The 13212-nt window shown below is 43.3% G+C and overlaps 2 protein-coding genes across 3 annotated transcripts in view; one reads left to right on the forward strand and one right to left on the reverse strand.

The window, feature by feature from the left end:
* The window catches only part of PDXDC1 (pyridoxal dependent decarboxylase domain containing 1), a 32961-nt gene extending 27590 nt beyond the window's left edge, over nucleotides 1-5371 (forward strand). For both annotated transcript variants that reach the window (XM_076351331.1, XM_076351332.1), the window contains exons 20-23: nucleotides 888-980; nucleotides 1083-1179; nucleotides 2489-2593; nucleotides 3426-5371. In XM_076351331.1, the coding sequence (XP_076207446.1) occupies nucleotides 888-980; nucleotides 1083-1179; nucleotides 2489-2593; nucleotides 3426-3688 (558 nt within the window). In that variant the 3' untranslated portion in view covers nucleotides 3689-5371. The remainder of the gene's footprint in view (nucleotides 1-887; nucleotides 981-1082; nucleotides 1180-2488; nucleotides 2594-3425) is intronic.
* Nucleotides 5372-5619: 248 nt separating this feature from the next.
* On the reverse strand, nucleotides 5620-12961 carry NTAN1 (N-terminal asparagine amidase). Its single transcript, XM_076351333.1, has 10 exons — nucleotides 12814-12961; nucleotides 11527-11629; nucleotides 11374-11439; nucleotides 10647-10755; nucleotides 9610-9683; nucleotides 8224-8277; nucleotides 7361-7414; nucleotides 6728-6825; nucleotides 6103-6216; nucleotides 5620-5935 (listed from the first exon to the last, which is right to left on the reverse strand). The coding sequence occupies exons 1-10, from the start codon at nucleotides 12892-12894 to the stop codon at nucleotides 5756-5758; spliced, it is 933 nt and encodes a 310-aa protein (XP_076207448.1). The 5' UTR covers nucleotides 12895-12961; the 3' UTR covers nucleotides 5620-5755.
* Between the last annotated feature and the right edge of the window lie 251 nt (nucleotides 12962-13212).

Genomic DNA, 13212 nt, shown 5'->3' on the forward strand with positions numbered 1-13212 from the left:
AGACAAATGTCTTGACTGGAATCGAAAACACGGTGGTTCTTCCTTGTACTCTAAATGCAACCCCACTGCACTCCCTTCTGTAGTCAGTACATTGGGGTATTTAGCTTGCTGTGGTGGTCAATTCCTGGCTTGCCTCTCCCCCAGGGAAAAGGAGCAGCTTCCTTTTTCCTTTATCAACTGACAGTAACCCACAGTTTTGGCATTTTGGAGGAAGTGCCTGTCATCTAGGCCTCATGCAATATTAAAACCCCATGTTAAGTTATGGAAATTGGCATTTGTCTTGCACATGACAAAACTGTGACTTTGTTTTTTGATCTCTTGGGTTTGTTCGTTTACTGCCTCTACAGCTCTCCCAGTAAGCTGCTTGTCCTTTGCAGTGTAAAACATCACTGATGCTGGCATAGGACGCCACAGGGATTAGACTGGCAGTCGTATATTCAATTTGAAAAACAAAGGTGAACGTGTAGCTAGACTGACACATAGCTGGTTAGGCTTCCTGTGAGGCTGGTTTAAGTCCTGGGCACTTTCAGAAACCAAAACCTACTCTATAAACCTAAACATTCTTTCCAGTCAGATTCAGCATCTGACGAATGCTTATGTGCTAAGCAGATCCTTGAAGAATTTGAGTCACAGGCTCATCTCTAAGTAAAAGAAAAATATGTACCATTCCTGTTTAAAATGACATTCTGTCCTCTGGGTATAGCTTTTAAAACTCCTGCAGTCAGCCTGTACATTCCTTAATGTCATAATGAAATAGTGCTTGTCAAGTACCGTCTTAAAGTAGAAAAATATCCGACTACCATGTTTACTTGGACCTGAATTTGTCTTTTTAGTTCAGGTTTTGAGGACGTAATCTATATAATAACATAATTTCTGGTTTTTATTAGCTGTTAGAAAACATGACTGAAGTTGTGAGAAAAGGGATACAGGAAGCACAACTTCAGCTTCAGAAAGCAAATGAAGAACGACTTCTGGAAGAGGTAAGTAAGACTATAAAAATTAGTGAACTAGGTAACTTGAAATAACTTGTCACAACATAGGTAGTTTGCTCACCAGCCAGTGTTTGGTTGTGTACTTTGCAGGGACTGCTACGACAAATACCTGTAGTAGGCTCTGTGCTGAACTGGTTTTCTCCATTCCAAGCCTCACCAAAGGGAAGAACATTTAATTTAACAGCAGGTAGGACTCGGTGTGTCTGCAGCCATGTTATGCTGTCGTTCGAACTGTTTCCAATTTTATACTAAAATTGCAACATGCTTTCTTGTGCTGATTTGATTGTGAGTGACATAATCCACCCTCAGGATGCAAAAGAACATGCTCTTCACTATTTCTGTAACACCCGATAAGACAATCTTCTAACCTCACTTGCACAGTTTACATTGTGTTCTTGCATGTTGAGTGACATTTAAAAAGCTATATTAGACACTGGCATTTAATAATAGAGGACTCATTTCTGTGACTTTTGGCTACATACGCTGCAAAAGTTTGGCATTTATGCTGTTTATAAATATACATAAGCTAGCAGGGTAGCTCAGGTCTTGGAACGTTGCTTCCCCATGTATCTGCACATGTATCCTCTTGAGTGTGCTTGCAAAGTGGCACTCGGGTGTTCCGCTTTGCTACTGGAACTTGATGTCTCTGAAACCCTGACTTGAGATATCATCTGGCTATTGCCACATCGGTAAAGTACGAGTTTGCATGCTGAAAGGTGCGATGCCTGACAAGGACAGGCTAAAACTAGCTGTGGACTAGCGTGAACATGGCTTTGTGGGAGACGGTAATGAATGGAATGTTACAATGTAAAAGACTATTTTATTCATATATTTGTAATTCACATCTGGTGATGTGAGAAGAACTGTCTATAACTTTTACATCATTAAGACTGGTGTACTAACATAATACTTTCTGAAATTACAAATTTTCACTGTAAAAATTGTGGCAGAGTCTAAAGAATATTCCTGAACTCGGCAAAGTGTCTGTCAGACCTAGGACAATAGCCCAGCTGTCTGTGTGTCTCTGTAAACAGCGAGGAGGGCTTTCTGTTCCATTTGGGATCTTTCTTTCTGATTGTCGATGCTCCAACTGGAAGGTTCTTAAGGCAGAGAACAGCAAGGCTTCCTTGGGAATACTTACCCCCCTCGTAGCCAGATACCCCTTCCAAGTGCACTGCTCAATAGCTTGCAGCTGGGAATATGCCCAGTGCCAGTGGAGAATGGGAAAAGGAATACTGGGTGTAGCAGTGTTGCGAAGTGAGTGTGTGGGGAAACTTTCTTCATCTTGGTAAGTCTAGTCTCAGCACTCACGTCCCCAGGTACTCAGAAATGGATTACCATCAAGTGGCAGTTTCAACTCAACCTAGCACATGCAGTTTCAGAAATGTCTGTTACAAATAAGACTGTTACATACCTTATAAATGCAGATGAACAGAAAACTTGTCTAGTTTGTGCTATATTCAACTTGATACTCTTTTTTTTTTTTTAACCTGCAGGCTCTCTAGAATCCACAGAATCTACATACGTATCAAAAGCCCAAGGAACAGGCACTACTCCACCACCAACTCCTACTTCCAGCCTTGCAAAGCAAAGACTTCCTGGTAAGTTTTATTTCTAAAACTTGCTCAAACATCCTGCCATCTGAGTGGGATGATGCAGGAAGACCCATGTGATTTTCCATCTTTAGCAACATCTGGAACTAGAGCTCATCTTCTAGTGCCTTAAGTCTGCCTTAAAAACCTTAATTTAAACATGGCACGGAACACCGCCCCAATCTGGTTTCTCCCCAAGAATTCTTCCTGGGACTACAGGAAGTTGTTACCCATTAACTGACAACTGCCCATGAAGTCTGGAATCTTCCTCTGGAATATTATGAGGTTATTGAGTTTTAAAAATTAGCAGGTAAACAAGCCAAAAGTTTTATTTGAGATAAAGGCATAAATAATGTATAATCATGTATTTGAGCAACTGCATTTCTGTTGCTACCTAATGTTTTGTGGACAAAGTCATTCTGAGGTGAAGATCTATTAATCTATGGCACTTTCTGTGTAGTTGTATTAGTAATTAAAGTTGATTTGACTGGCATAGTTTTAACTCACCTTTTGAGTTGGTTGGCTTCCAGCCTGCCATCTTTCAGTGCAAGTTTTTAGCCTAGAATGACTTCACTGTGCAGGTAGGCAGCTTGTTTTTCAGCTGAATCGTAACAGTCTCTGTGTACATAGGATAAAATAACAGGTGCTGTTGCCTTGCACACGTAGCTGTAACTGCAAGAAGGTATGTCTGTGTTTAGGGTACAAGTTAGCACCCAAATGAAATCTATTTCTTTGCAGTTGTAAAATTCAGGTACTTTCTCTGAAACTTAACTAACTTGTGCGTTACCACATTTTGCATTTGCTGCCTTCATTGGTACTGTATTCTTCAAACACTTTACAGGTCAGAAAATTTTTAAACGGTCTCTAAGAAGTTCTGATGCATTGAGTGAGACCAGTTCAGTCAGCCACTGTGATGACCTGGAGAAGATGGATCAGAGACCCCCAACTCTATCCCCTGGCCAAGAGCGAGGACCTTTGGAGACAGAAAAAACAGAGGCGCAGGAGGAGGCGGCACAGGCAACAAAGACAGACACTGAGGACGTTCAAAGTGACAAATTGCCACACGACTGCGCAAAGGTAGAGGAACAAGGAAGTCAAAGATAAAATCCAGACCGTGGACTGCAGACTTTGCCGAGGAAGCCCGTGCCCTGGGAGGCAGGGTATTAATGATGCATTTAAAATGTGAACAGTGCCACACGCTAGTACAGTAATAACTACTGTAACTTACTAACTGGGATTTTGCACAAATATAAATTCCCCCCCATGGGACAGAGATTTGTCTTATCGTACACTTGTTACAGTTGCTTTAATCCTCTACATTGTCAGTGGTCAGTGTCACCAAAGTGCTAGTGAAATTTATTAACCGCTCATAAACATTTGTGAAAACAATTGGCAGTTACCCTTCCTGAAGGAATCTAAGCATGGTAATAGTTGCTAACTAACCGATCAGCCGTACCCAAGATCAAGAATACAGTTGTACCCAATAATTGTAAAATGATCTTATTGTATGTTAATACACTTTAAGAAAAAATCAACTGCCAATTGTTCACCTTTTAATATTTAAAATTCAGTTTAGCCTCTCCTGCAAAACACCGACTGAAGTCAGACTAGCTCTCGTTTTGCTGCTTTTTTTTTTTTTTACCCTGTGAAGAACATCATTGCCAAACAGTTGTGGTGCAGTGAGGGAGGGGTGCCTTTGTACATAGGAGTCACCGATAGTACTTTGCCATCAACCATTTTTTCCTGCTGTTGTATGACGTGACCCATTCAGCTAAGGCCCTAGGTCCAGTGAGGACTAAGTTAATGAGTTTTAAGCCTTTTAGAAAGAAATCGTGCCTCTTGCATGCCTAAACGGCTTCTTGCTTCTGCCACTGGAAAGAGTCACCAACACACCGTTATTTTCCTTTGCACGCCATTTATAAACCAAATACTATGGAACACATTTATGTAGTGTAACTGGAGTTCTTTCCATTGTGTATTTTTAAAGATAGTTGTAGTAAAGCTTGAAAACCCAATACATTTGTGATGGTTTCAACACTTATTTTTTGAATAACAGTAACTTACCTAGGGTAGGAATTGTACAGACTCAAAGAATTTATCTACACTACAGCACAACTTCATCGGGGCTAGGACTACTTAATGCACAAGCAAAGTTTTGGATAAATGAAAAGCTAAGGTGTAGAAGTCACCCCCCGAATTATCTTAATCACTTTGCTGCAGTTTTCAGAGCCTCTTGTGGAAAGGAGCTCTTTGGAAAAGCTTGCTTCCCCCAAGGTATCCAATTTTGAGGAAAACCATCCCATTGCAATAGAACTGGATGCAAGTACCGTAGTTCATCTGGGTTTTGTTTGGGGTTTTTTTTCTCCCCCCTAAAAGGTATACATTTACACCACACTGGCTGTAGTGGTAGCAGGACTGACTTTGATAATCTGAAAAATTTGGGGTTTTTGAATTGTACTGTCACCTGATTTAGCCTTTCAGCTTCTAGATCCTGTGGGGCTGGGATGCCAGGAACAAGGTTAATTTTGCTGTTGGGGTAATTTATGTAAATCAGAGTGCAATTTTTCTAAAGTGCAAAAACAATTAAGTTGACTAGTCTTCCTTATTGGTTTCTTTGGTGCAATGAAGTATGTTAATACAAGTAATTTGTTGGGGATAAAGTTATCACCACAAGGATTAATTTTTAATGTTTTTTATATTTGGAAGTGTTTAAAGCGGTAGTTTTGTTGGAATGAGCTTCATTCTTTAGATACTATCTGAATGTTTCAATAAAGATTCTTCAAATTATTACTCTCGAATTAAGTTATTGTCGAAGAATACTTCCTTACGTTTCAGTACGCTTTAAGTGTGTGCAACTTACTTTCACTTTGTGTGGAAAATCATTTTCTAAAGTACTCACCAATGTACTGACTTCCCTTCTCAGTCTCTCAGCACTGCTACCGATCAAATTACCGTATTGGAGCAACAGAACATCAACAAAACCAAATTCTTACCTCAAAGTAGCAGTGATTCCTCCGTAAATAATGCAAAGCAAGTTACTTCTGTCAAAATACTTTATTTTGAAAAGCACAGGAACAACTGTATTTGTGACCTGCAATACACTTCTGGTAACAACTTGCTTTTCTTGCAAGACTATACTTCCCTAAAGCAGTTGCAGTGTTTGGTTCCAGGTTAGATCTTGTCAGAACAAACCTGTTCCCACAACCCTTCTTCATTTTTTTTGTAGATGCGAGGTTTCCTGTCAGGAAACAGAGACCGGGATGGAAATGGATGTTCTTTCAAAAACGTTAATGTAGATCTAATGTGGGAAACAAAGTGGGGTGGCTCAGCCAGGGGCGATGTGGAAAGATTCTGAAAAACAAGATGGTAGCAAGAGCTGCTTGACATTCGGAATACAAAGTTCTTTATTATTCTGCCTTCCCACCCTCCCCAGCAGTACACTGGGAAAAGTTTTGGCAGCCCATCACCCCCCCCCACTCAGCTAGAAGGAAAAAAAACCCAAAGTCTGTTTCAGGTACCTGTAAAATCTGTTTATCGTCTTGTTCCAACCAGAAATCCACATGTGGGAAAGGCCTCCAGAAATAAGGCCCAATATGTAGTTGTTCCAACTTTGCATCGTAAATGTTAGTCAGCTGTAACAACACGGGGAGCCCTAAGAGTCAGAGCATGCTTACACCGACGAAAGAGACAGCAAACTCATTTGATCTGGAAGGCCTTAAGCTGCAGCTTCTGTCTTAAACATACCGCCTGCCAGCTCAGCCCCTCCGCGTTCCTACTGCATTAAGATTAACCAATTATTCTGACAAATGACATTACACTGTAACAACAAACCCAGAACTGAAAGATACCACTGGGATTATGCCTGTGACCTGAATCTCTTTACGTAAGTTACCCTGCTGAAAGCTGCAGGGCTAGTCACATCACCAGGTGAAAGAGCTGTACTTCCAAGACCAGGCTTACCCTGGCAGTGGTTTGTTCTCCACCCTTACCCTGTGCCTCTGCTCTTCCATCTTTCTCCCTTGTTTTGTTACTGACAGAACACCACCAAAGTATTTTTTCCTCAAACTTCTGACATTTCATTGCCCCTAATTGGTCCCCCCTTCCAGCAAAAATACCCTTTCTTCCCCTGTTATTTTTACTCACTGTTGCTCCTGTTAAAACGTGGGCTGAACGCAAATCCTCATCTGGCCCTTTTTCTGGGAAGGTTGCAGGGAAAATCTCTGCTGTTTTAACATTCACAGCTGGTGGGAAATAGAGTTTAAATACAGAAACAATTAATTCTTACAAAACACTTGTTTTAAAATGACTGTGTCCCCAACACAACTATGTTGCAGGAACCATTCTTGTATTTCTCAGTGCCACAGACCCCCTGGCCCGTGATAGCATATTTCTACTTATTTTGCTTTGGCAGCATTTCAATATTCCGGAAGAACATTTTCAGAGATACTTAAACTCACTAGAAAAAACACAGAATGAACAATGAAAAGAAGGCTGAACTCTAGCCCCAAAGGTTAGTACAGTAGCTTGATACTGACAGAATCCTAAGTGCAGTTAAACAAAAAAATTCTGCTTGCATTTGTACACAGCCACTTCCACGTGTGCATCTACCGAACTGTGGGACCAGAAGAAAACTTCTATTTCTACCTACGCCTCCAACAGCAGCACTTTTAACTTTTAGGACCAGCTTTACCTAGTCATTAAAAGCAGCCCATTTACTATTGGAATCTGAAAAGCAATCCAGTTACAAAAAAATAATTGCATTCTATTTTAACTCACCTATTCCATAAATGATTGGAAAGTGAGTATCCTTTTCTTCTCTGTCATTTAGTTCTGTAAGAAAAAAAAAAGTCAAACTCACAGAGGGCTTTGGATTCAGCATTCATTTCGTTGCATGTTATCAGAGAAGAATGATGTTGCATAAAGACAGAAAAAAACCCAAGGAAGCCTAAAAGACACATGGAAAAGAAGGTACAGGTCAAGAACAGCGCGCTTGGGGCCTGGAGTAGAATTCTTCTTTATCTCCTCACAGTATGGCCAGCTCCAGCCAGCTGTCACTCCCCTTTCTGCATGAGCAACTTACAGGAAAACAACCCCGCCATGATGCCAAGTTTCAAAGATGTAAGTCAGTCACCAACAGCGTTGAAATGCAAAGATGATGGAAATACGACCTGAATGTGATACGAAGAAAAGGGAATTACTTCTTCCTTTAGGTGACATCACACACTATGAACTAACTGAATGAGTTTATGAATCCATTCACGCCTGCAGGGAGGCAGTTCTAACAACCCGGCCGGTCAAAGGTCTGTAAGTGCCTTTCTCAAGTGCCTCTTGAGACGATACCCATAGACACACAGCCTCCTTCTGCAGGACAAAGGTGGCAAAATAACCTGGTAGTGAGCACGGGTGGTTCCACTATCAGTTGCAGGTCAGCAGCGCTTGGTAAGGAGAGAATCCTCGCTGCATTGCCTGTTTGACATCACCACACTCGCTACCAGCAATAACACTGAAAACTACAAATCGTTATGGAGGACATCATTATGATCTCACAGGACAGATAAAAAAGCCATGTGTGAAAAGACCCCTGCACTTTGATTTCAGTGGCTAAAGATACTTCAAAAACCAAGGAAACATTTTCTTACCTGTTACGCAGAAAGTCACTAAATGAACATCATCTGGTTGGAGATCGAATGCTCCTACAGCAACAACGATAGCAGCAATGCGTAAGACTGACAGGTGGCAAAGCAGGTGCTGTATATAGACGAGGGGGCATTATCAGTGCTGCGCACTGCAGAATAGGTGGGCAGAGATACCTAACGCACTGTTCCTAGATAAGGCAACAGAGCAAAGAGCGTTTTGCAGATTTGCTTCAAACTAACTTTTATAAAATTAAAGCTACAGCTACTAAATGTAACAGTAATTTACACAGAGTAGCCATTTGTAATAGCAAAAACATGCTAAAAAAGTGTTGTGCCACTTACACCTTTTACTGACACTGGTTTAGCTCTGGCATCACATCAGCTCTGCTTCAGATCACTATACATTTAACAGCTTATATTTAAATGTATTTTCCTAACATGTTACATATATAGTGAGCAAACCCCATCTTTCACTAGCTGTATTTTAATTATGCTTTTCACCATCCCACACACCGGAAAAAAAACCCTTCTCTTTTTTCAAAGTTCTAATGGCAATACAGTGTTATTGTTTCAAATTGTAACTTGATGCATGAAAATCAGAAGGTTGAAAAAAATAAATTAACCAAAATACTTCATTCTGTACAGAACTCTCACATGACATATACCACAGCTAACAGGAATCACTAGGTGCGATGGCCACGAGGGTGCATCCCAGGACCTTTGCCGGTTCCGTTTTCCTTTTTGTTTACCCCCCTGGGCTACCTCCCTCCGATCCTGACATCTGCCCCCGTCCCCACCCCTTCCCCATTCCAGTGGGGCCGAGGCCTCTCCACACTCTGAAAGTGCTTAGCACAAGTCAGAGCACTTACAGGTGACCAGGTACTTTACGTTTCCAATTTGTGTGTAAAGCACCGCAATCACTTCTCTGGACTATAGATTTTATAAACAGACATAAGATCTTTCATCAGACAATTCCAAACAATAATTAGATTTTACCTCATCACATTAAGGTACGAAATGAACAGTAACTAATGAAGTCACCCACATGTATAGATTTAGACAGTGACACCACTTGACCAAGATCACGCAGTGTATCAGCAGCAGAGCCAGGAACCAAGCCCAGCTGAACCGCACTCCAATTCTACACGCTAGAATATAAGCCAGGAAGAAATTACAGGTTTAGTCCCTCCACCCCACACACTGGCCATGTGCGACCCTCAGAAGTCCAACCCCTCTCCACACCAAGTTCTCAGGTGTGAGACACCCTTCAAAACGAATCCAGATTTCTTTCCATGAAATAACAGGGGGCTCAGATTACAAACAAACTTCACCCAAATCCAGTCAGAACTATTTTTTTTGGACATGAGAGTGGAAAAAACGTGAACTTACTAAGAAGCTGATTAGTAAGTTTTTGTGATAACTGCCTATCATCATTGAAACCTCCAACTAGGTGCACTTCCAGCCTAACAGAGATGGAATAACAGGAAACAGCAGTTAAAAAGACATCCCAAAGTGAATAGCTTTACAAAATAACCCCCAGCCCAGACTGCAAAGCAACCATTAGAGAAGCCTCACTTGTTACAGTCACATGCGCCAAGTTGGTTTGCATTACACAGCAAGTTATGGTAATTCCATTCTGAACGCTTCGGTGATCATCCAGGAAATAGCACAAATTAAAAACTTTAAGAGGCATTACATGCATGCAATTCTGTCTAACCCAGTGGTATCTCCGACGGTCAGCACCTCTGGTTTGGACTGAACTTAGTAACCACCTTTCAGTTCCCAAGCAAGCGTTAATTAAACATGAAGATTTTTGCTCCCATGACCTCCTCACAACTACTCTGAACCATACAGCAGGGTTCTTCTCTGAGAAGTGTCTATGTAAAGACAAGTCTTGACAAATCACGAGTTTATAGAGACCACATCTTCTAAGTTCATTGAGTTTTCTACAGGGGCAAAAAAAACCACATCCAGAAAGAGCTTTCCACACACACACAGTCCTGCCCCCCCCTTATTTATAAATGTGGGACTTAGAAAAATCCCAGATGGATTCTCAGATCCCAAAAGAATTCACAAGACCAACAGTCTGGAAGGAAAAATAGAACATGAAACCAAAAACAGTTGTTTGGAAAATTTTGCACATCTCAAACAAAAGTTAACTGGGAAACAGTAAACACAAAATCTCACAATGGCATTTTACGGAGACACTATTCAGAACAGAACCATGCTTTAAACCACTGCTAAAAATACCCTCAAAATCATCATCAAGGAAATCGTTTTCACTTTACATGTGCTTCCCAATCAAGAGATTTCCTGCACAATTACCTTGTCTGAACCCCATATAATCACATTAAAATTCCCCACCTTACAAACCGCAATAACCTTCATGAAAAACAATACACAAGAAATAGAAGAGCAGAGCTGACCTTCCATATCCTGCGGTGTTAGAGAAAGATTTTACTGAACTCATGATGAGTGACACCTCAGCTTCTGTGTCTGATCCGTCGCAGTGTGTCAAGCAGGTAGCTCCACTGCCTGAGGAAGACAGAAGAAGGCAGTTAACAACACTGTTGGAGGCTGTTACGCAACCATAATTGAAATCAGTAACAGTTTACACTAGTATAGTAGCATAAGAGCTACATCCAGCACCTTCCTGCTTCCTCTCAGGACAGCAGCCTCCAGCAGATGTGGGCTGCCTGAATGAGGCAATAACCTCCTCATGCGCCCCATTATCAAATCACCAGAACTCACATGAAGGGTACAAGTGCCCTCTTAACCAGGACCAGGCAACATCTCTAATGTCAGAAATCCAGGCACGTAGCGAAGATCTTTCCACAAATTCTACCTCTGTTATTACCAAACCCTGCAGGCCCAAACTGCTGAACACAGCCAAGGTCTGCCACTGCCACTACCCACTGGCCATGAGAGCAGATCAAGTTTAGGATCTGCTCATTGAGCAACCAGAACATGGAACCTCTGACACTAAACACGCCAACTCTTTGAACAAGTCATTCAGTTAATACATCATGTGACCTTTTGAGATTCAAGTTTATATAAGCATAACTGCAGTTTATTCTATTAATGCAGCATAAACCAATACTAATTCATTACTTCAGGGTTACAGGTTTTGTTCTTAACATCCTTTAAAGATACCTGTGTGTCGGAGCACAACTATGTGGCAGGTAGTTGCATCATCTGATCCAAGAATGGAAACAGAACCTATTTTAAAGGAGAGAAACATTTTAAGAACTCCGCTCTCACAATCACTGCTTCAGCAGAAGAAAAAATGTTTATGTTCCTACATACCATCTTTAGGGGTAGTCACTGCAAATTCTCTCTGCTGGACATACAGAAGGCCTTTGGGTTCCACGATTTGAGCAGGCTGACTTCTCAGAAGTTTTGCCTTTTCCTAAAGATAAATGATAATAGAGACTACAGTAGCTGAATTCTCAGGTGTATCCACTACTTGATAGAAACAACACCTCTGAAAAGCAAAGGGAGCCAGGTCAGGGAGAAACATACATATTTTGTATTATGGAGTATTCTGAATTTTGAGAATTTGTCACTTTCCTGCCACTGATCTAGATAATTGTTAAATTAAGTAGTTAAATCCCATCATTCCATAAACATGCAAAACCCTTTTCCCTGCTTTATGGATGATAAAATGGAGGTACAACAAAGAGCAATAGGATTTGGCCAAGATTACATTACACAATACCAGAGCTGACCTTGGAAGTTTAATCAGGGCAGGAAACTTTTGAAATGTGAAAGTTCCAATTTTCAACCGCCACAATCCAGCATGTTTATTTAGTGCTTATCACAATATTGCTATTTATCAGCTTGCTTAGTGCATGGAAAACCCAGATTCCTGGGCTCTGACTACCGCAGTGCTCTGTCACAGACCTGCTGCGTAGGCAGTGGATTTCTATCCTGGGGCTCAATAAACACTTCACGGTTTTCTCAAATTGGCACTGGTTTTCTGCAAAAACTCAGTTTCTGTAAAGAAGCATTTTCTGATGAAAAACATCTTCCCAACCAGCTCTGCTCAGCAGTTCCTGGGTCACAGTCCGCCGTTAGGATTTCAACATTTATATGTTGAAAGTGAGGTTACTTTCCTAAAAGTTACTATTTTGGCTTTTATCACCAGTTTCTGTGGATTTCGCACAGAAAGGGGCAGCGCAGCCCGGCCCGGCCCGGCCGATGCACCCACCAGCCCGCGAGGGCAGCGGCCGGCCGCGCAGCGCACACACCAACCAGCCGCTCTTCGCCTCAGGGCATTTACCACCAACCCCCCGCCAGGGACGCTGATTTTACTTATTTTCAGTCAACCCGCGTCTTTTCGTTGTCACAGCGGGGGGGAACGGGCGGTGCAGAGCCGCGCTCCCCTGCGCCGGGCTGCCCCAGACCGGGCTACCTCAGCCCGGGGCCGCCTCAGCGGGCGCCGCCCCGCTCCGCCACCCGTTTCGCCCGGCCGAGGAGGCGGGTTTTCCCGCGGGCACACCCGTCCCGCGGCCCTGCTGCTCCTCCGCACGGCGCCGCCGGGCAGGGCGGGCCCCACCACCGGCCCCCTTCGCGCCGCCGCCGCCTCCTCACCTCGAGGTGCGGGTAGGCGCGGATCATGTCCCCCGTGGGCCGGGCCAGCTCGATCCGCTCACCGTTAATCAGCAGCGGCATCTCGGGGAGCGCCCAGGCCCGGGGCGGGAGGCGGCAGCAGCTCCGCGCTTCCTCCCGAGGGCCGCGCCGCGCCGCGCCGGGCCGGGCCGGGCGTCGCCGCGCGGGGCGCTGGGAAACCGCGGCGGCGGGGAGCCGAGCGGGAGGAAGGGCTCGGCCAGGGCGGCGCCTGCGGGGGGCGGGCGGGGCGGCGTCTGGGCCCGGGCCCGGCCCCGGGCCCCAGCCCTGCCCGGCCCCGCAGCGGTCGCTGCCTGAGGTGCGGTGAGAGGCGCTTACTGACAGAAAACATGGCCGGTCATGTTACCGCCTAGCGATTTTAAC

The sequence above is a fragment of the Aptenodytes patagonicus genome, chromosome 13, assembly GCF_965638725.1.
Source record: "Aptenodytes patagonicus chromosome 13, bAptPat1.pri.cur, whole genome shotgun sequence".
NCBI classification, from domain to species: domain Eukaryota; kingdom Metazoa; phylum Chordata; class Aves; order Sphenisciformes; family Spheniscidae; genus Aptenodytes; species Aptenodytes patagonicus.